The sequence below is a fragment of the Furipterus horrens genome, unplaced genomic scaffold (genome assembly GCF_987537825.1).
Source record: "Furipterus horrens unplaced genomic scaffold, mFurHor1.1.pri manual_scaffold_4, whole genome shotgun sequence".
In the NCBI taxonomy this organism is placed as follows: Eukaryota; Metazoa; Chordata; class Mammalia; order Chiroptera; family Furipteridae; genus Furipterus; species Furipterus horrens.
In genome coordinates, this window is record NW_028327174.1 from 20,584,606 (window position 1) to 20,608,652 (window position 24,047).

The 24,047-nt window shown below is 37.6% G+C and overlaps 1 protein-coding gene across 5 annotated transcripts in view; it reads left to right on the forward strand.

Annotated features, from left to right (window-relative positions):
- Positions 1-209: 209 nt before the first annotated feature.
- NR2C1 (nuclear receptor subfamily 2 group C member 1) overlaps positions 210-24,047 on the forward strand; it is a 45,046-nt gene continuing 21,208 nt past the window's right edge. For 3 of the 5 annotated variants that reach the window (XM_090272680.1, XM_090272683.1, XM_090272685.1), the window contains exons 1-7: positions 210-426; positions 11,041-11,114; positions 14,355-14,585; positions 17,796-17,874; positions 19,039-19,218; positions 20,236-20,383; positions 20,481-20,571. In XM_090272680.1, the coding sequence (XP_090128806.1) occupies positions 11,061-11,114; positions 14,355-14,585; positions 17,796-17,874; positions 19,039-19,218; positions 20,236-20,383; positions 20,481-20,571 (783 nt within the window). In that variant the 5' untranslated portion in view covers positions 210-426; positions 11,041-11,060. Of the gene's footprint in view, positions 427-725; positions 857-8,820; positions 8,914-11,040; positions 11,115-14,354; positions 14,586-17,795; positions 17,875-19,038; positions 19,219-20,235; positions 20,384-20,480; positions 20,572-24,047 lie in introns of those variants that run through there. The other 2 variants (XM_090272681.1, XM_090272682.1) reach the window with 2 other exon arrangements.

The window sequence follows — 24,047 nt, forward strand, 5'->3', positions numbered from 1 at the left end:
TTACTTAAATCTGAAACGTCTCAAAACGTTTAACGACCGCCTTTGGCAAATAGGATGCTAAGTTCAAGACCCTGACTGGACGCGCAGCAATGGCGGTGCAGTCTCCCTCCTCGCCGCTAGGGGGCAGTCGATTTTGAGCGGCCCGGTACTTTCATCCCTCCACCCAGGGAACGTCACGACTTCCTCTCGCCCGTTCGCCATACCACTCAGGCGCAGGCGCAGACCGGAGTGCGTACTGTGGAGCTGAGAGGTCACGAACTCTGACCCCCTCCCAAATACACAAACCCAGAAAGCTGTTTATCCCCACTTTTTTTAACCCTCCCCTCTTCAGCTTTCTGCGAACTGTCTCCTCCCGGAACCGTCCAGTAGCCCCGCAACGGGACCATTAGGTCCACGCCCGGCGCAGGACCCAACTCAGAGAAGCCGGTAAGAAGTGTGGGAACTGAGGAAAGCGGTCGCGCCTGGTGCCGGGGGCGGGGGGTGTCCCTCCCATCTGCCAGCTGACCCACCCCAGAGTCCCGCCGTAGCCTGCGGGCTTCGGCCGGCAGTGCTGGCCGGTCTGGCAGTTTCGCGGCCGGTTGCTCCGCTGGGCTGGGAGCGCAGAGTGACCGGAGCGTCGGGGCCGAGTGCGCGGGGGCTCCAGGAGAGGAGAGGCCGGAGCTGGGGCGTGGGTCCCGGCGCACGGAACGGAGCCGGGCGGCGCGCGTTGGAGAGGATCCGTGAGCCGCTCGGTGCGCACGGCAGCCGCTCCCGTGGCGCCTCCCGCGGCGCCTCTGACCTTTCAACTACAGGGAAAGCTTCCGTCGGGGCGCTTCCCCCGCCTCTGGGAGCCGTGCATCGGTGGCCGACGGGGCGGGTGAGAGACCAGCTGGAGCCCCGGGCGGCTGCGAGCGGAAGCCTGAACCCCTTTCATGGAGGGCCCCTTACTGGTTCCCGTGCTTTCTCGGGAGGGACAGAATAACGCCCGCAGCTCTCACAACAAAGGGGACGGGAATAGCCGCTGCCTGCTGATCTGTATCTTTTGATCGGCCCTGGGGATTCACTGCACTTGGGCATGGCCAAGCTTCAAGTAGAGCTTTTGTTAAGCAGCGCTGCCTCCTGCGTCTGTAGATATCGTTGTATGAACTGAAATATTGCCCAGTGGTCCCATAACCTTCCCTAAGTAGGCCACCCTGTTTAAAAAAACAAAAGAAAACTGGAAAGGAAAAGCAAAATGAATTGAAAGGAAGGCCTTCAGGGTTTTTGTGCCTGTGGAGGTTGTAAGTAGGCCTTCGACTTGGAGGTTTTTGAACAATGCTGCGTGGTCTGCCTGTTCATATATGATGATTGTTTTTAAGTTTTGTTTATATGTGCAGTTGGTAGCTCTAAAAGGTATTTCCGTTTACTTTTATAAAACAATGGATCACATGCAATATAACTATAATGTTATTCCTTGTAGGGGTATTTCATTCTTTTAGGAAGAGTTTTGAGGGAGTAACAAATCAAAGGCAGCAGACATTCCCAAAATACTGTTTGCACACACAGAGTGTAATTCCTACCCTTGTGGAATAGAGAAGACAAAAGAAACAGCAAAGGCAAAAGAATTAATAGTATAAATTAATTATACCATTTTTGCGTTATAGGACCCTCTGCAACCTCAAAATCTTTTTTGAAAGCCATGGACTGATCTTACTGAAAAATACACCTTTACGTAAAAATTTTGTATAAAATATTAGAAGTCCGTGGGTCCCAGTTAATAACAAGTATACACAATAAATGCTGGACCCACCTAGAAAGATTGGATTAAAAAAAAAAAAAAAAAAAAAAACAGTTGAACTGAGTCTTAAAGGTTAGTTGGAATTATGAGGGAGGAGGAGGTTGGAATGGTATATTAGGAGAGAGACTCCTTTCAAGAGTGATGGCTGAGAAAATGAGGAAGTCAGACTATGAAGGAACTCTGCTTTGTGTCCACTGTGCTGGGCGTGTTATAGGAGCTTAATAAAGGAAAAAAAAAAAAAAAAAAACCAGAAGGTCTGAAATTTGATTCTTTGAGGTTCTCAAGCAGGGAAAAAAAGGATGTGGTTCAGTTCTGTAAGTGTCCTGAGATATTGCTACTTGTCAAACTTGCTGACAAAAAGATGATATTTGCCTTCTTGGGACTTCAAATATATGTAAAGGAGGTCCTTGCCTTCTAGGGACCTTTCATGTACACAAAGTTGCGTACATTAAATATAAATTCATGAAATTCAATTCTGGTAGTAGCTGAAATTTTACCCTAAAGGTTCTTGACTTGAAGGCCTTGGACTGGCCACAGGAGGTTTTATGAACCCCTTGAAATTCAGTATATGTCATCATTTATAGGTTAAATGAATGTGAATTTGTGTTTTCTGGTGAGGGAAAACTAAACTTCCATCAGATTTTCAGAGATGTTTGACCCACCCACCCCACCAGGGGGGAAAAAGAAAAACATTGTTCTATTCAAACTTTTTTTTTTTTTTTTCTTACTTCAATGCACAGGAAGAAAAACATTTTTGCATAGTGACTCAGCACACTGACAAACACATTAAATTGAAATCAAGTCTATAAGAGACTGACTATTCTTACTCTCACTAATACCTGATACACTGATTTCTGTTCTAGTAAGGAAAATAAAGTATTTTTCGCTTCATAAGACACACTTTTTTTCCCCCAAAAGTGGAAGGGAAATGTCTGTGTGTCTTCTGGAGCAAATATTGTGTCACAGACCATGTTGTGTATTACCTGACCTGTCAGCAGTGGTGACAGCTGTTAGAAGAGGAAGCGGTGGGCCCACACGAAACCCCTGGGAATGCTTAAATGCCCCACTTTACTGCTGAATCTCAGGGCGTCTGGTCAGTATGAAGACAGCGAAGAAAGTGATATCAGTGTGAGCAACTGAGCTTCATAAATTCTGACACTAGCAATGATGAATTCTTCGGGTTCCCAGAAAACTAGAAGAGTACTTGAACCTTAAAGTCTCTCCTCATTTGTTAATGACAGTGATGATGGTTCTTAATACCGCTATTGACTGCTGTTCACTTTACATGGTTGAAATATTATTCTGTTATATTTTATTAAATATTTTAGTACACCATTTGGTTCAGAATATTTTTTTCCTTTTTTTCCTCCTCTAAACCTAGGTATGTCTTATGGTCAGGTGTGTCTTATAGTGTGAGAAATATGGTAATTTCCCTATCCGTAAGTGGCTGCCAACACAATGTTTGCAAAATACTGGTTTGGATGGCAGCAGCCTACACTGAGTTGATGGGAATGGGACTAATGGGGGGAAAACGGGTATTGGCAAAAGAAAATTAATTGTATCTGATGTAGTCAAGAGCATAGACTTAAACTTTTGAATCTGAATGGAAACACGGCACCGTTGATACTATTTTCTGTGGAGAAGGTACATAGAGATGAGATGGAGGTAGATATAAATACACACACACACACACACGTATATATATCAGGGCCAAAAATATGGAACTGTGTGTCTTGTGTGTCGACCAGCTCTACAGTAGTAAAGGCAACATCCTCCTTCTTGCTTTGTCCTTCAGGCTGATAAGAGTACTAACCCTTCAGTACCTACCTCACACGTCACTTCTGTAGTTTTCTCAGACCCTTCCTCTCCAGTGTGGTATTTTTCTGAGCTCTTCCGTTCCTTCATAGAGATATTGTTTATTCAACTAACCTTCAGGGACTACCTCTTATTTATGAGACTGTTAGCCACTGGTATAGATATTTTCACGTACATTTAATTTTTACAGTTTTTTGAAGATTTTATTGACTCCGTTTCATTTATGAGGAAACTGAGCCTCAGGTTAAGTGACATGTAATCATTTGTTAAGTAGTAAAAATGGGATTGGAACTCTGATTTATAGACTTGAGGCCCAAGACATTCTACTGCCTGTATAAACTCCTCCCCCTGCTTGTTTCTTTTTCTCTTTATCACACCCTCATAGTTTGCTTCATAGCATTTAATACATGGTAATTTTTTTTAAATCTATTTTTTCATTAAAATACAAGCTCCATGAGACAGAGATCTTTTTTGTCTTACTGTCAAGTCCCAAAGTCTCACAGTGCCTGATAAGTAAATACTTGTTGAATTCAGATATGAATACTAGGCACTGTTAAACACTAGACATTCATTGAAAAAAATTAGTTCCGCCATGACTGGTGTGGTTCAGTTGGTTGGGCATTGTCCTGCTAACTGAAAGGTCACTGGTTCCATTCCCAGTCAGGGCACATGCCTGGGTTGTGAGTTGCGACCCCGGTCAGGGCATGTATGAGGGGTAGCCCATCGATGTTTCTCTCTTGTATCAATGTTTCTCTCCCTTTCTTCCTCCCTTCCCTTCTCTCTAAAAATAAATAAAATATTTTTTAAAAAAAGAAAAAATCAATTCATTGAAAAAGCTACAGTTCTTATTCTTGGAAGTCTGTTATTGAAGATGGTAGTCTATGCAAATAAGGACAGAGTGCTTTAGAAGATAAATGAGCACAAGATATAGTGGGCCACAGAAGAAGGAAGTCTTTTCTGATCACAGTAGATACCCATTCAAAATGCATAAAAGATAATAAGTAGCCTGTACATTTCTACCTGGAAAAAATCACCGTTAGTGTTTGAGAATGTTTATTTTTAGTCCTGTTGTGTTTTACATAGTTAAAATCAATTGTAAATAAAATTCTATTTCTTGATCTTTGCATTTAGTTTATCATAAACATTTTCTCTTCATCAAACATTTTTCTTGTACATGATTTTAATGAGAATATTTTTTGCACATATCTTTGCCCATTGTGTTTGCTAAAATGTCACCTCAGTAGGCCGTCTCTGATCTCTTATTAAAAATTGCAACTCCCCTCATAGATACAACAGTATGGTGATTACCAAAAGGAAGGGTTAAGGGAGCCGAATACATGGTGACAGAAGATGATTTGACTTTGGGTTGTGAGCGCATAATGCAATATATAGGTCATGTATCCCAGTAATCTACACTTGAAACCTATATAATCTTATTAACCATTGTCACCCCACTAACTTTAGTTTAAACAATTGCAATCCCCCAACCCTTTCTGTATTTTCTATCACTTCCATGCTGTCTGTTTTTCTCCATTCCACTTTTCACCATTTGTTGATATTGTATATTTATTTGTTTTTTCTCTTTCACCTCATCAAAATACAAACTTCACAAGGGGAAGTTTGTTTGTTTTAATATTCCTGAATCCCTAGCACTTAGAAAAATAGCTGGCCCATAGGAAGCACTAAAATATTTGCTGAGTGGATGAAACTGAATGAATTATTGGGTCAATGAGTATGAACATTTTTAAGGCTTTTGATACACACTGGCAAATTACTTTTCTAGGAAAGTTATGTTATTTTAGGATAATGCCCTTTTGTCTCAATTTTTTGGAGTTAAAATTATTTTTGGAAAACAAGCATATGTTGATTCTAGTGATTCTGCGGCATTTGTGGTAAAGAAGTCATTAGCAAAGACATGAAAGCAATGTGCTAAATTCAAGGAATTACAAGTAATGTGTATAGTTAGAATGTGTGGTTTAACAACACCTCACATCCTGTAAAGGGGAGCCTTTCACAAATATTAAGAGGTGAAATAATATTAAATATATTGTAGGTTAGGTCAGTCTGGCAGCAAAATATTGAAGTAGCAGTTAGGTAAATGTTACTGAATGTGAGGTGAAGAAACTTGAAGACTGGATTAGTTATAATTTGAATTTTCCTCATGGACTCTTAACTCACCCATGTTGATGGCAGGAAATGTACAGCACTGCCAATCATCACTGAAAATGGCATTGAGACAGAAATTAATGACAATTATAATGTCATTAGAAACTTTGTAATTGACTTACATGAATCTAAAAGAGGAGGGGTTTTTGTTGTCAAATAAGCAGTCCCCTTCAGAGGATTACACTAAAAGTATCCTTAAGATCTGTATATATTATCATCATAGATACTCGACATACACGCGGTTGGTTCGGGAAAAGTCCAGCCGTTGTTAATCTAACGAGAACGGTTTGCAGAACATTGATATAACATGGCAGTCAAGGAGAGTGGACTGGAATGCGCATGCGTGAACAATGATGACTTCACTGTACTAGTCAGTGGGGGCAGTAGACACCGTTGAGTGGGCATGTTTTCTGTGTGGTTGTCAAATTCAAAAGGACTGTGTGGAGCAACAAATCTGCATCAAATTTTGCATTAAGCTTGAACATTCCTCTGGGGAAATTATTTGGATGATTCAGAAGGTGCAGCTATGGGCAACTGGTGACTGGCAGCTTCATCACCACAGCACACCTGCTCATGCACCACATCTCGTGCAGTTTTTTTTGTGAAATGTCAAAGCACCCAGGCGACTCAGCCCTCCTACAGCCCAGATTGGGCGCCCTGCAACTTCTGACTTTTTCCAAAACTAAAATCACCTTTCAAAGGGAGATTTCAGAACATCGATAAGATTCAGGATAATACGATGGTGCTCATGATGATTGTATCAGTAGGCATGTCTGTGCTAGTCCCCTCTTTTGGTAAATAAGCCTTCCAAAAATACAGAAAATGCCAGTCATGTTAATCTTTCTGTCTTCCTGCCCCACGTACAGTGATTACTTCAAGATGAGCACACAGTCTAAGCTAGGCCAGTTTGAATTCATTACCAAGATTTTTAAATTAGAATTTGAGAAGACTGCTTTTCCTTTCCTGGCGCCTTACTACAAAGTCAGAAATAAGAAGCCACATAGGGAGTAGCTGAGGTAGGGAGATTCCTGACAGGATCAGAAATCCTAGCTCCAGTTTTTGCCAAAGTCAGCTCTACTGAGCTCCTAGCACTGTCTTCCTGCCCCCTTTATTCGCTCAGACTAGCAGTAGTTGAGCTAATGTACTTCCACAGATACCTGCTTTCCTGCCAGATACCTATTTCATTCTCACCAGTTCTCATCATTTTCCCTCTTGCTGTTATTTTTGTTTATTGAAGTGAATAATACAATCCAGTGGAAATTTTTGAATTTTAGTAAAACGTAATAAGTTTGAATTGTCTTAAGGATCTTTTTATGTCTAAATACTCATATGTATTATATTCCTGGGTAGTTTAATGAAAAAAGTAGGTAATGATGAATATAGGATTATAGATTTGACTTTCTATCACTGTCTGCCTTCCTAGACTTGAATCTTTTAATTTAAATTATTTATTGATTCATCAATTTGTTGTTCCACTTATTTAGGCATTCATTGTTTTTTTTTTTTTTTTTTTTTTTTAAAGATTTTATTAATTTATTTTTTAGAGAGAGGGGGAGAGAAACATCAATGTGTGGTTGCCTCTTGCACGCCCCAACTAGGGACATGGTGTGCAACCCAGGCATGTGCCCTGACTGGGAATCAAACCAGCGACCCTTTGGTTCACAGGCCAGCGCTGAATCCACTGAGCCACACCAGCCAGAGCAGTTGGTTGAGTCTTGTATGTGCCTTGACCGGGGTTTGAACCTACAATCTTGGTGTGCTAGGACAGTGCTCTAAACACCTGAGCTACCTGTCCTGAGCCCTAGACTTGAGTGTTAAGTTAATGAGCGGGTTTCTAGTCAAATGGTGGCATAGGTAAATGTGCTACTCACATTCTTCCATAGTTACATTAAAAATACTTATAGCTAAACTACAGAACAGTTATCATTAACTGCCTGAAATCTAGGTGAACAGAAGCCCTACAACTAAGAATATGAAGAAGAGGCCACATTGAGACTGGTAGGAGGGGCAGAGATACAGAATGGACTGGTCCCCCACCCATGTGTGGCAGAAAAAATTGGGAGGGGTATCTCGGCTGATAGACATCTACTAGGCTTTACAGGTAGAATGTGATAAATAGTTTAAGGTCACAATGGAAGCTGTGTTTAGCAAGAAAGTGGTCTTAGTCCGCCTTTCTGGTGAGTTGTGTTTTGCAGATTCTTCTTGTTTCTCGTTTTGCTCAGCACAAATTAGATTTAACCACTAAAGTAAATATTTGAAAAAACTTCACCTGAGCATTCATTTGCTAAATAGTTTGGATTATATGGATCTATAAAACAGTTTAACATAAGGGCTCTAGACACCTGTAGTAGAGCAGAGGTTTTATAGTGAGAGAAGTAGAAAATTGCTGTGTTGGATCACAAGATGGAATCCCATCAGATAGAGGTATGTGCATATTTTTAAGAAGGGTATGTAGCTTTAGTCAGATTCTCTTAAGAAGTTGTAACTTCAAAAAAGGTGATGAAACCATTTCAGTTTCCTGCTCTTCCAAAACAGAAAACAAAACAAAACTAGAATACGCTTCCAAAAATATTAACATTCAGATCTATTAATACTGTGTTACCTATAGCTTTGCTAATGACAAAGTATACTGTATGAACCTGTATATGCATACATACACAAAGGTGCATCACACAGTAATTAAAATTTAAAGAAACTAGCACTCAGTGAAAAATAAGTCTCCATCCATCCCTGTTCCCAGATTTCCAGTTGAAGGTACTCATTCTAACCATTTTCTTGTGTTTTTCCAGGTAGGTTTCCCCTCTCTCTACATAGCATTTTAAAGGTTTCTTTACATAGATGTTGCACATTTCTTAGTTAATAATATGCTTAGGTGTTCTAGACTGAATTGTCTCCCTTCCCCCTAATTCATATATTGAAGTCCTAACACTTCAAAATGTGAATGTATTTACAGATGAAGCTTTTAAAGAGGTAACCGAGTTAAAATAAGGTCATTAGGGTGGGCCCCAACCCAATATGACTGTTATTCCTGTAAGAAGAGATCACAACAGCTACAGAGTGTAGACAGGTAAAGCTACAGGTGGCCATCTACGAGCCAGGGAGAGAGGTCTCAGGAGAAACCAGTCCTGCCAACTTGGACTCAGACTGCTTGTCTCGGACTTCTGGCTTTCAAAATTGTGAGAAAACTCATTTTGATTGTTTAAACCACCCTCTGTGCTACTTTGTTATGTCAGCCTTAGTAAACCAATACAAATTTTAGTACTGGGAAGTGGGGTGCTGTTATGAATACCTAAAAATTTGAAACTGAGAGATGGGTAGAAGCTGGAAGAGTTTTGGCATGCATGCTAGAAAAAACCAGGATTGCCTTAAAGAGATTGTTGGTAGAAATACGGATGCCAAAGGCAGTGCTGGTGTGGGTTCACAAAGAAAAGAGGAAAACTGTAGAGAAGGCTGCTGTCATCTTAGAGATACATATATCATCAAAAACGAATCTTGGTAGACGCGTGAACGTTAAAGGTGCTTCTGAGGAGGTCTCAGATGAACATGTTGTTGGAAACTGGAGCAAGGGGAATGTTGTTACAAAGTGGCAAAGAGCTTGGCTGTGTTGTGTTCTAGTGTTCTGTGTAAAGTAGAACTTGTAAGTGATACACTTGGATGTTTATCTGAGATTTCTAAGCAAAGTATTGAAGATGGCAGCCTCATTTCCCCTTGCTGCTTATAGTAAAATGTGAGAGGAGAGAGATAATTTGAAGTTATTATTAAGAAATGTAGAACTAGAACTTGAATATTTGGGAAATACTCAGCTTATCCATATTGCAAAAAAAAGAGAAAGCATGTTCTAGAGAGACTACCTATGGTATAACTGAACAAGCATATGCTAAAGAGATTATGGCCATGTGATTTATGGATCCAGTCAGTCATCACAGCAGAATCCAGGAATAGTGATGGTTTATCCAGGAGAAATTTGTAGTGGACTCTTGAATGACTCGTACCACCATGAACAGCATGGAGCAACAAGATTTTTGAGACTTATACCAGCAGAAATGTTGCCAGTTTGGACTGAAAACAAAGATGAGATGAAATGAACGAAGGCCCTTGGACTCCTGGGATTCTACTGAATGGGCCAATAGAGCCATTCAGTTTTGAACATGTGTTATTCTTCAGTAAAAAGGAAGAATGACCTCAAAGATGGGCCAGAAGTTAGCTCACAGAGCTGCCACTGCTACCATGGGCCCAGAACACAAAGGCCCAGGGAGCAGCACTGTCTCCTTGGTTGGTTCCAGGGAGGGTGAGGCCACTGCTTTTAAATCTAGTGAGAGATAGTTGAATAATCAAGCCGGATTTTAAATAATGGCCTTTAGCAGAACTAATTGAAGTATTTAAAATTTTAATAAAAGTAATTAAAGGGGCCCTGGCTGGTGTGGCTCAGTTGGTTGGAGCATTGTCCCATAAACTGAAAAGGTCACAGGTTCCATTCCCGGTCAGAGCCTAGATTGCAGGTTTGGTCCCCAGTTGGCACATGTGAAAGGCAGCCAGTCAATGTTTCTCTCCCTCCCTTTCCCTCTCTCTAAAATTAATAAGCATGTCCTCTGGTGAGGATTAAAAAGTAAAAGAAAATTTAGATAATTTGGCAATTAATATTAATTGTAATTATAGAATATTTGTGAATTTATGACAAACAATATATAATATAAAGTTAGAAGTAAATTTTATATTCTTGACTACCTCATATAGAGCAAAAAAAAAACAAAAGTCAAAGTTACCTCATTAATCTTACAGGCTCTCAATTGGAGACAGCTTTACATTAAATTCAAATTAACCCTAACATATAAGACATTGCCACTAATGAAGAACAATCATTATTGCAATGATTCTAGAGAAATCTTTCATCCTTCCAAATCAATGCAATTATTTTATCAGTTTTTACAACATTTGATAAGTGCGTTAAATGGCTTACAGTGATGTGTTTGTTTAAATTAATAAGCTACTGATCTATATTAGAGTTCTCTTGTTTAGGCTTCAATGTCTTTGAAAAGTGAAATTGTTTGAATAGTTTTTTAAGTAGATAATTTTAAAATATATAAATGCAGAGAGAATAATTTTATGAACCACTGTATAAACTTCACCAGTCTTCAGTTAACTGTCAGCGCATGGCCATTTTGTTTTATTTATTCTCTCCCACCCCACCCACCTAACTGCATTGCTTTGAAGAAAATCCTATCATATAATTTCATTTCTAAATTCTTCAATAAATATATTTTTATGGCTATAATTATGAAAAGACATCTTTTTATTTTTGGCAGGATATTTTCGCAGTTAGATCATGGCAACCATAGAAGAAATTGCACATCAAATTATTGAACAACAGATGGGAGAGGTATGTCTAGTTTATAGTTCATTCACTGATTCACCAGGGTTAATAACACTGAATGTATATTCTAGGTTCTGGAGTACAGAGATAAAAGATACCCCCTACTTAGCTTTAATCTAGCGAGAGGTAGTTGAGTAGTCGGACAATCTCAATAGGGTATGGTAAGTGCTCTGATAGTGATTGTGTAGGATGCTGTGGGAGCACAGACAGAAAGAGCTCATGAAGCATTGTGGAGGAGTGTGGGGACCTGTTCAGGGAATATTTTGGTGGGGTACAAAATCTGAGGGCAGTCTTAGTAGACGAGTCTTAACATGGACCTAATGGATCCATGTTATTAGAGCTTCGTTCTATAGACAGTTATTCTTTCCAACTACTTAGTAAGAGGTACCAAAATCTACAGTGTTTTCAAAGTATCATCTAGGGACTCTTGCAGAAAATCAGCAGGTAAAATTATTTTCATAATAACACCAAAGTGTTATTTGCCTTTTCACTATCATTCTCTCACAGTATACAGCAGAATTTTTCAGAGACTATTGTATGTTGAAATGTCAGCATTTAAAAGGTGGGCATAACCACTGTTTCCCAAATGACCGATGCATGATGTTCATAATCACTCATGAGGAAAGGATCCATTCAAATTGCAGGATAGACCAATGGATTTTTATATAGTTTCCGATTCCACATTGCAACAAACTTTTAGCTACCACTGGTCAGGTTTTGGTGTAGTATCAAAGAACAGTTTCTACAGTGTGAAGAGGCTTAATATGAGATATTCCTCTTTCACTCAATATAAGGCTGGATTTTCTTTTTTATTTCTTTTTTTCTATATTTTAACCAAAAGAACATATTGCAACAGATTAAATGCAGAGGCAGAGATGAGAATATAGCTTCTTTTAAGCTAGACAGTTTTCAAAAATGTAAATCATTGCCACTGTCCCACTAAATTTTTGTTTGTTTGAAAAATATGTGTATTTTTCATAAAAATATTGTTACTTATGTTAACATTTAATAAGTTTTCAATATTTTTTAAATTTCTCTGTTTGAATTTCTAATATAATTATCATACATATAACTAACATGAACAAAAACCCTTTGGGACTCTTAGTGATTTTCAGAGTGGAATGGAATCCTCAGACCTGGAAACTTTTTCCATAATCTATTAATCTATTTATTGCTCTTACTGAAGATTATTTGGATTGCTTCAGTTTCCAGTTATAATTGCTATGCTGCGGTAAATATCCTTTTACTCATCTGAGCAAAATATCTCAACCCAATGAGAGTTGCACCATGCATACACCTAATGCTCTTTTCTCTAAGAAATAAATGTAAGCTGTTAGATTTTTATTCAGTTCGCAGTGAATATTACTGATAGAAATAACCCCCCATAAAACAGCTTAAACTTTACATGGTAAAATTTGTTATAGATGAACTGATTCAGAGTCACATCTTCAGGTATCATTGAAAATTATAAAATTTTTTAGGGAGGATAGAGAATTGGACTTGGTAGAAATAATCTATATAAAATAAAATTGGCAACAGTTAAAACTGCACCTAGCCCTGGCTGTTGTGGCTCAGTGGATTGAGTGCTGGCCTGTGAACCAAAGGCCGCTGGTTCAATTCCCAGTCAGGGCACATGCCTAGGTTGCAGGCCAGGTCCCCAGTTGGGGGGCTTGCAAGAGGGAACCGATCAATGTATCTCTCACACATTGATGTTTTTCTCCCTCTCTTTATCTCTCTCTTCCCCTCTCTAAATATAAATAAATAAACAAACAAATAATAAATAAATAAAATACTTCACCTAGAAAAATACAAGGCAGGATAGAAGTAATGCCCAACAAAGAAAACTCAAATCAGCAGCAGCTATAATTAATACAGTCTGCTCTGGACAAAAACTGATTAGTGATTCAAAATGTTGCTGCAAATTTTGCATAGAAAATAATCTTGATGAAAATATTTCAGGAAAATGAAAGAAGGTGTAAACAAACCAACTCAGCCATTTAAAAAATGAGTCAAGGAATGAAAATGGCTTAGTAAGTTTACTCTGTAAAATATTTGCTCAACAACAACAAAAATCCTCAATACTGGGCTAGTTCTTTTTATTCATGAACTTGTTTTTCCCCAGCTCCATCTCAGTAGATGGCAATTCATTCCTCCTAATTCCTCAGGCCAAAATTTTATCCTTATCTCTGACTCTTCTCTCCTTGTATTCCACATCCAGTCCATCAGCTTATCTTGTCACTTTTCCCTTCCTAAATTATCCCAAATTCAGTTGTCCCCCCATCCCCCAACATGGCTCGTATCCTGTTCTTATCCAGTATCTCTGCCTGTATGTAATACCCAGATATGGCCAGTATTTGTGCAATAACATCCTTTCTGGTCTCCTTATTCTCTTCTTACATTCACACTGAATCTAGAATGATCCTTTTTGAAGATCTTGGCACCCCTCTGCTCCATAAACTCTCCAGTATATCCCCATTTCACACTGCAGGAAACCCAGAGTGTGTATGGCCTAGGGAGCCTTATGTGATGTGGCCCCTGCTGTCACTCAGATCCCGTCTTACACCGTTATCCCACTCTTCACTTTTTCGTTTACACAGCTTTCTTGCTGTGCTTCTAGCCTCACATGCGTCCAACACACTTCTGCCCCGCGGCCTTCTTTTACGTTGTTTCCTCTACCTGGGATGTCCTTCCTCTCGCTAGTCCTAACCCTGGGTCTGTTACTTCACTCAGGTCTGAGCAAAAATGTTATCTCCTCGTTGCTCTCATTCCATCAGTGACTTTCACCTTACTCTGCTTTAGTTTTCTTCATAGCACTTAATACTACCTGACAACATTATTTGCTTATATTTGGTTTTGATCTCTTTTCTCATTAAAAGCTTTATGAGAACAAAGATTTTGTTTACTTCTCTATCCCAGGATGCAGAACAAACAGTGCTTTGCAAATAGAATACACCTGAAGAATGTTTGTCTAAGTGGAGGGTGGAAGGGAAGGGAGAGGAAGGAATCCAAATAGTGAGGTCTGAATGTTCTTACTGTTGTACCTTTATTTATTTGTAATTTGTTCATTTCTGCAAGATAAGGTTTCGTGGAAGTACAATAGCTGATTTAAAAGGAGTGTGTGTATGTGTGTTATCGTGAGTATATATGTAATGGGTATGCTTTTCTAGCTTTGCTGAAGATATGAGAAAAATATGTTCTTCAAGAAAAAAAATTGAGTTGATTATTAATGTTACATGATTGTGTTAGGTTGTTACAGAGCAGCAAACTGGCCAGAAAATCCAGATTGTGACGGCACTTGATCATAACACACAAGGCAAGCAGTTCATTCTGACCAATCATGATGGCTCTACTCCAAGCAAAGTCATTCTGGCCAGGCAAGATTCCACGCCAGGGAAAGTTTTTCTTACGACTCCAGATGCAGCAGGTGTTAACCAGTTATTTTTTACAACTCCTGATCTGTCTGCACAACACCTCCAGGTAAAGAACTACAGGGTGTCTTTTCAACTTACACTTGAAAAGAATTTAAAAGCATGTCATAAGTCCTGACATTAAAACTGTAGGTCCTACATGTTCAGTAGAAAAAAAGAATCTTCCATAAAATTATGTGCTGTGCACATTATCTGTGGTGATTGCCCTCTCCTATGTAGGCCTCTGTACTTTTCCTTACATGTCCTTAACACCTGTATATTTTGGGACTTCTTAGCTGCATACAGTAAGATCCACTCTGGTTAGTTTGGCCGGCTCAGCTGGTTGGAACATCATCCCGTATACCAGGAGGTTGTGGGTTCAATCCCCAGTCAGGACACATACCTAGGTTGCGGGTTTGATTCCCTGTCAAGGCAGGTGTGGTAGACAACTGATCAGTGTTTCTCTTGCATCAATGTCTCTGTCTCTGTCTCTGTCTTTGTCTCTCTCTCTCTCTCTCTCTCTCTCTCTCTCCCTCCCTCTCCCTCTCCCTCCCTCTCCCTCTCCCTCCCCCCCTCCCTCCCTCCCTGTCTTTTCCTCTCTCTCTCTCTTTCTCTATCTCTCCCTCCTTTCCTCCTTCTCTCTCTCAGAATCAATAAACATACCCTTGGGTTAGGATTTTAGAGCGCTCAAAAAATTGTTGGAAGCCTGAAGAAACAGTTCTTCTAGGTCAGGTTTCCAGAAATAACTAATGGAGCACACTTTAGAACTTGCTTCTAAAAGACCTGCTGCTTCTGCACAGTTAAACTGCCAGAGCGGGAGCATCTTCTATAGCCGTACTTTCCAGGACTAAGCTGCCTGTGCCTAACAAGCAGCTTCCAAATCAAGAAGTTGGTATCATAGCTGCTGTCTTTGTCCAGTCGCCTCTTCTGTTGTCCTCCACATCTTGGTTGATATAGCAAGCCATCTACCCTGTGGTCTGCTTTAATATTGGAACTCAGTAGTGCAGATTAACTTTACATGGTGTTGGTGTTAATTTTTGCCAGTTAGAGCTTTTATACACTTATGCCTGGTTATGTAGATATTTTTAAAGCTTTTTGCTGTAATTAAATAGAAATAAAATAAACCCTTAAGTTTGCCTTAAAAGAGATTTGGGGGGAGTGCCCAGTTAATATTCGATTCCATATTTTTTTATGAAAAACTGATCAAAGAAAATTCCTTACACTAATTTATAAAATACAAAATCTTGTTTATATATCCTGATAGATTCTATTCTTTCAGTTACATCATTTTAAGAAACCACTAAAGTGGAAAATGGATGGGATTTATAAAAAGTTATCAACAAGACAGCAGTCACTAAAAAAATAATTATAACATTACCCCTACCTTAATTTCTGTATTTTATTAACAGATTTGATTTTTTAGAAGTTTTGCATTTATAGAAATATTAAGCAGTTCCTATACAGAGTTCCCATATAACCTCCCAACACAGTTTCTCCTTTTAACATTTTTGCATTAGTATGACCCATTTGTTATAATTAATTAATGTTAATATATTATTTACTAAAAATAATAGAAATTTTTAGTTTTCCTTAATTTTTACCTAATATTTTTTGTTTCAAAGTAGCATATTGCAATTAGTTGCTGTATCTCATTAGACTCCTCTTAACTATTATAGTTCCTTGTACTTTCCTTTTCTATTAGATGACCTTGACAGTTTTGAGGAGAACTGGTCAGGTATATCGTAGGTTGTCCCACTCTGAGACTTTGGCTGCTTTTCTCATGTTAGATTGGGGTTGTGGGTTTGGGGAGGAGGATCACAGAGGTTCAGTGCCATATTCATCACATCATATCAAGGGTGCTTACTGTCATCATGCTTTATGACTGGTGACATTAACCTTGACCACCTGATTGAAGAAATATATGTCATATTTCTCCACAGTAAAATTACAATTTTTTGTAAAATTTCTGTAATATAAAAATAAAGGTAATATTGGTACTTTATGGATCATAGCTAAAAGCAATAAAAGAGAAACAAGTACAGGATGGAATTCTGATTTCTGGTTTAGGGACCTAAGGTAGCATGTGGGCAAGTCCCTTACTCTCCCCTTTAAAAATAAATAGCATATATAATATTAGCACCATTTGCAATAGATAAACTATTACAGAAAAGAATGATATTTGTCTTAGTTGCTTTCAAGGGACACCTAACACCAGAATTTGGGTCTTTTTTTTTTTTTTTTAAGGTTTTATTGAAGACCAATTTTTATGGTGGTATAAAAAGAAATGATACCATTATAATATAGTGAAGGACAGCTATTTTAAGGGTTATTTAAAGTTTTTTTAAATCAAATTACACCTAAAGGCAATTACACCCTTCAAAGAAGAAAAAGAGTCAAAGTAGAAGATTACTTTGTGGGTTGTTTTAAAGCAAGGGGAAGTTGTTTACTAAATGCTCTATCACATTTTTGGGGGTTGAATTAATTTATTCACTTTTCAAGGGATTAGAAGAAAATGAGGAAAGGTCGAAGGATAAGCCTAAAAGAAGAAACAAGTATTTCTTTACCAGCATTAGCTATACTCAGCGATGAGCTCTTTATATAAGCTAAAGAGGCTTAGTAGTTTACCCAAGGCCATCCCACCTCGTCCTGCTGACTTGCTACCATTTATCAGATTCGAGAGTCTGGGCTCTCAACCACTATGCCTAACCCAAACCTGAGACAATTCATTAATGAAAAGTTTATACCTCTGTATATCAGTTACATTTCCATAATTATAAGTTAATACATCAACAAAATTCTTCATAACTTTTTCTTTTAAAAAACTTAAGTTATTGTTTATGTTGTTATGGCATATTTTAGTTATCATTCCATTTGGAAAGATTCTAAGTCTAAAGACAAATGTCATGATAGGACTAATAACTGCTACACTAATTTGACATGTTCCATGTGAATATTAAATGCTGAATCTGTGAAATGCGTTAAAAACTACTTAACGTATTTGTGTGTTTAACAGTCTGTTTACTTTAATGAAATTGTTATGAAATAAATTTAAAAAGTCTGTCTTTGCTTCTTATAACTTTGAAATTTTTACCCATATGTTAAGAAAATTAAGAATAATTTAATTGCTAAATGCATAATAATATTAAAAGTTTCAGAGTTATTTATGCAAAAGAAAGCAAAAAATAAGCCTGACTAAATATTCTTTTAATTTTTTACATGAGAGTATTATTGAGTAATAACAAATTACTGTGTTTTGTTTTTGTTTGGGGGGGGTATTTAGCTCTTAACAGATAATTCTTCAGACCAAGGACCAAATAAGATTTTTGATCTTTGCGTCGTATGTGGAGACAGAGCATCAGGTAACATTAAAAATAACTTCCTGTATGTGTTGTGTTGTTAAAATAACTACCACACTACCATGTTACTTTTACTGAAAGTAAAACCAAAAAATAAAGGAGCATGTAGTTTTTATGGTTCATATTTATAGCCTGTGAAATTTAACTGATTTTTTCCCCAGAGCTTTTTATTCATGTAAAGATTTTTTACTTCACTGCAATGTAATTTGATCTTGCCATGACATAAAATGCGTATTTCAAAGAATTATGAAAGTTAATCTTTTGAAAATAAACTGAACATGTGGAATTTTTTTTTAATATGACACCAGTTTTGTCAAAGAATTGTTTAAAAATGAGTTGTTATTTTTAGTAATATATAACATTAAGTTATACAGAGTAACCTGAATTATTAAGGTGGTAAAAGCTCTGGTTACCTTTATTTAATTCTTTGCATAGCTGAGCAGGCACTTCTCCAAACCTATTACTGGTACGCAGGGTTATGTCATTTTAGTTCTGCTCTAAAATGCCAGAAATAGAAGCCAATGTTCATTCCTGTGTATTTGAAGTGCCACTGGAATACTAGTTTAAAGGCCCAGGTTTTTAAAAAAATTTTATTTAATCTATTCCTATAGCTTAATTACACAAGTCTCCACTAGAGCTTTTATCTGAGTGTGTTCAATTTGTTAATAGATGTTGTGCCAAAGAAACGGTTTGTGAAATGATAGGTTAATCAAAGTGCAATAGATGTTTTCAGAGATTTAGAAAGTGGAACCCATAGTGAGGAGGGATTATTATCGTTCAGATACTAACTAACTGATATCCTTTTTTTGAAGCACGGTTTTCAGATTACCATATATTTATACAGTATATAACACAGTATATAACTATTAATTTCTATCAGAAGTGAAAATAGTTATGTTAAATCATGGGGTTATGAATGATTTTGTTCCTTCTCTTTCCCCTGTTTTCTATACCATTGTTAAGGTTACTTTATAAAATTAAAAACTCATTGTTTAATGTATCCTATCAGAGAATATGGTTGTTTCATTTTCTGTTTGGTAACCCCTAAAATTGTTTTTTCACATCATAAACTAAAAAAATTTCAATTTCATCTAATATATGTTGTTGTTTAAAGGGAAGAAATGGGCTTATTAAAATATGTGACTTTTCTAAACAATTTGTCTCTAGGGCGTCATTATGGAGCAGTAACTTGTGAAGGCTGCAAAGGATTTTTTAAAAGAAGTATCCGAAAAAACTTAGTTTATTCATGTCGAGGATCAAAGGACTGTATTATCAATAAACACCATCGAAACCGCTGTCAATACTGCAGGTTACAGAGATGTATTGCGTTTGGAATGAAACAAGACTGTATGTATTAGCTTTAAAGGAGAAAATTAAGGATTCAGGAAAACTAGAAGTATGTTAAAATTAGCACATTAAAATGTCAGTCTTATATGCTTTTTAATTTACAGTTTTCTGACCAAAAATATAGAAATATATACATACATGTGTATTTTTAATTCACTCAACAAATATTTGAGTGCCTGTATGCCACTTGTGTATTTTCAGTTTGAACGTGGTAACACACACACACACATACACACACACAAGTAACTAAATAAGTTTAGTTTTTGATAGCTAATATTGATTGAGCTCTCACTATCCCTAACTCTGTATAGTGTATGAAATAAGTTTCTTATTCTCACAGCAAAATTCTGTGCAGTAGGTACTCCTGTTACCCACTTTATATTTGTGTAATCAGATTTAGTAACCTGTCCAAGATCACACAACTAATAAGTGGCAAAACTTGGATTTGGATATTGGTGACTTTTTTCCTCAGAAAATGTGCATTTAACAACTATACTATCTTTTTAGTATCATGAAATAAAATTCCTATAAAATAGGTGAAATATATTACTTAATTTTATAAGTGAAGACTAAGCAGTTGAATTATTTCTCAAATTGCCCTTAACTAAAAGGAAAAAAAACTGCTCTTTTTGTGGCTGTTATTAGTATTGTTTTCAAATGGTTAAGTGTGATTTCATTTTATAGAAGTCATACAGATAAATAAAGGGACTCCTAACTTCAGTTTTTATTCTTGACAGTGAGCTTTGAAAAGATAAGAGTTCCTCTATGTTTCTGCCACAGCAGTGACTGGAAAAGAGGCCAAGAAATGCAAAATGGCCACTTTTACTATTTCCTATTCCTGTTTTCTAAAGCAACTTTGTTAAATATGCAGATAATTTCTAAAGATTGATGGTTGGTTATATTTGGGGTTCAATTATGGAAACCATGTCTCCTGCTAGCAGCATTGCTGACCCAGAGCTTATGTTTATAATTGCCTATAAATTCTGCATTGTGACATAATCTAACACATTTTTGTAGCTGTTCAGTGTGAAAGAAAACCCATTGAAGTATCGCGAGAAAAATCTTCCAACTGTGCCGCTTCAACAGAAAAAATCTACATTCGCAAAGACCTGCGAAGCCCATTAGCTGCAACTCCAACTTTTGTAACGGATAGTGAAACTGTGAGGTATAGTGAAAACAACAAATAAAACATATTAAGTAGCTGGTCGTTTGTTTTTCTTCCCCCTGAAACTAAGGCTAAAATTTGTTCTTATTTGTCCCAGGTCACCAGGACTGTTAGATTCAGGAATGTTTGTGAATATTCATCAGTCCGGAATAAAAACTGAGTCAACTGTGCTGATGACACCAGATAAGGTGTGTGTAGTGCAATTAATTTAAAGATTAAATATTTTTAAGCTTTCAAATGGTTTCCTTTATTGTCATCAATTTAGTCAGTTGATTTGATCTTAAATATTTCCTGTTATAAGTTGTGTTTTTTGTCTTTTTGTTTTTATGTAAATTGTCAACTGTTCGGTAGCGTCAGATGTCAAGACTAAAACAATAATAGTAATGAGCTTGATGCCCCTTCTTCAAGGGAAAATAATCCTTGCACTGGGGGAATGCAGTGCCTCATAAGCAGTGGAACGCTCTTTCCATGGGGATTTTGGGCAAGAGTGAGTTTTGTAGAGAGAAGCAGCAGCAAGGAAACAGGGCGTGATTGGCTGTAAAGTCCGGGCATTCCTTTTAAGGCCAGTGGGCCCTGTTTTCCTAAGTCTAAGATAAGCTAGCTAAAGCTGAGTTGGAGGGTTGTGTTTGCTGTATGTCAGGCTTCCTTGATTTTCCTGTCATTACAGGCTGACTTCGTTTAGGTTTGTGACGTGAATGGGCCCACTGTGGTGCCCTCCGTTCTGTGGATACAAATATTATGGGAATTAGCTTTATCAGTACCAATGTTTATTATTCCACTAGGACAATTATAACTTGAATGTGAAAATGACAAACATTTAAAAATCTTCCAGGTTTTTTTCATCTTGAAATAAAAGTCTGCCTAAAATAGACATTTATTAATACATGAAAAAATTTTAATACTTCTTTTATATTCTGCAACAGATTTTATACTTTCAAGAGAAATTCCTAACATACCTGACTCAAATCATTGAATTGAGTGAAGAGTAGGAATAGGGTTGCAAGAGCTCATGTTTTATGTATCTAAGTCATCTGGGTTTTCTTAGAGATTAGGAGTAGTTCTTTATTGAGCAAGGTGTCTAAAGGAAAAAAAGGTTTGTTTATTTAGAGGGAGCATATAAAATTTCTGCAGTCTTCAGGAACTCACTTATGAGAACAAACAAATTTTCTCCTGAAGACCCCTATCTGAAAACAGATTTTAGGGAGCCAAGACTTTTGTCTTTCCCAGACTGTAATGTGATCTGGTTTTATATACCCTGTAAGATTTTCATCCTATTTATGGCCAGATTAGTTGTATATTTGTTGCTTGATACTTCAAGGCATTCTTAATACTTGTGCTCTTGAGTCAAATTTCAGCTGTCATTTGCATAACCTTGGGCAAGTTATTTGACCTCTCAGTGCCTCGTTTTGCTTTTTCATCTGTGAAATAGGGATATTGAGAGTGTCTGCCATACAGGTTGGGCTTTAGCATGTTGCTACTAAATGAGAAGATTTGACCTCTTAGCATATATTTTGGAATTATGAGATTTTACTTAGCCTTGTCTACGTGATTCAAGATTAGATTGGTAGTTATAATTTCTTTTATGTATTAACTCCTTTGGGGAAGGAAGAGAATTAAGTTTTGTTGATAAATTACTATTTATCTAGACCTTGTGTGTGCATTTCTATATATCTTTGTATTAAATTGTAATAACAACCTTGTGTGTTTTCTGACATGATCCCCAAACTGTCAAGTCACAGGAGGTTTTTCCACATTACATAAGAGTAGCAAAACTTAAAAATCTAGGAACATAGACATGTTCTAAAATAGAAGAGAATATATAAGTGTTTAAGTTTTAGTTGAAAATTAAAAACCTAAAAATGTTAAATTCTTTCACTCATATATAAGAGAACTGGAGCAGAGTGGTTAGGAGCATGGGTTTTCCCATCAGACCTGACTTCCAACCCTGCTTCCCCTATTTATTGCTGTAGTGACGGTGGATAAAGGGGTGATGATTCCTATTTCACAGGGTTGTTGTCAGGATTAATAAAATATTGGGTTGACCAAAAACTTTGTTTGGTTTTTGTCTGTAAGATAGCTCCAGTAGTTCTTAGTTGTCTTTAACTTCATTCAAAACAATTTTGTTAGATTGCATTGTTACAGCTGTCATAGCAGCATGCATTTAAAAAAAAACAACTGTCAAAATTGATGAATTTTTGTGTAGCCATTTTAATACTAAAGAAGGAAGAAAACAAGCACCTTTTTTGGCATCTTATGCTTTATTATTTCAAAAAGATAAAGATGCAACTGAAATGCAAAAAAAGATTGGTGCAGTGTATGGAGAACGTGCTGTGAATGAATGCACAAACATGTCAGAAGTGGTTTGCGGAGTTTTGTGCTGGAGATTTCTCACTGGGTGATGCTCTGTGGTCGGGTGGACCAGTTGAAGTTGATAGCGATCAAATCAAGATGTTGACTGAGAATAATCAATGTAATACCACTTGTGAGATAGCCAACATGTTCAAAACATCCAAATCAAATACTCAAAATATTTGTGAAAATGAAAAATGTGTCTTTTATGGTTAAAACCATATGAACTTTTTGACCCATTCAATATATAAGTAGTAATCGTGTAAGAACTCAGAAACGGTGAGTTACTCAGTAAGTGATTCTGGGACCATGCGTTATTTTGAAGAGAACACAAAAATTGTTTCATTCTGCTTATTCACCACTGTTAATTTCACATGAAATATCACAGAAACATATATTCTTTCAGGATTAAGAACACTAAAAACAACCTGTAAAGGAAGAATCAGAAGTATCATTAAGGGATGCTATCAATATGCCATAGAAAGCAACTGAAGGCCTCTCATTAGGTTAGGGTAGAATAATTTGAGCATTTAAAATAGAATGACTAATAGATTGAAACACATCAAATATATTAAAAATCTATGAATTTAAAATGATACTCAGAACTCATCTGTCACCATTAGAGGTTTCAAGAACATTGACTTATTGTTCTGAAAATTGATAAATAAGAAGAATCAAGCATTGAGACTTTCGACCAAGTTGGAGGCCTAGACCGACACACTCCGTCTCCCTCCACAACTAAGAAGGACTACAACTACCGCAAAACCAGAAATAACCAGAAGTTCCAGAAAATAAAGCTACATGGAAGTCCAACGTATGAAGTTATAAACAAGTGGTGCTCGTCTTAACAGGTAGGAGGGGCAAAGCCGCAGCGGAAAGATCAAGCTGTACTGGCAGTGGCAGCAGCGGCGACCAGTGGCAGGACTGCGGTAAGCACACACACCTGTATTTAAGGGGAAGAGAGAAGTGCCTGGGAACCAACCCTGGCTGCAGACCAGACCCATCAGCTCGCGATTCCAACGCCAGGGAAGGCAGACCCCCATTGTCTCGGACTGAGGCCAGAGGGTGTGGGGACAGAGGAGGAAGCTCCCGGTCTCTCAGCGGAGAGTGAATGGCAGGAATCCATCTTGGACCCCCACCCCCACACAAAGTGCCACAGTGTGGTGAGAAGGGTCGCCCAGGAGTGACAAGGGCACAGGGCTCCACCCCCTATAGCATAGGAGGGGTAACAGCCCCGCCCAAGAAGGAAAGATAAATGAAAATAGGATGGCAAGATTAATGATTGAAGTACCAATCACACAACTCACCAAAAAGC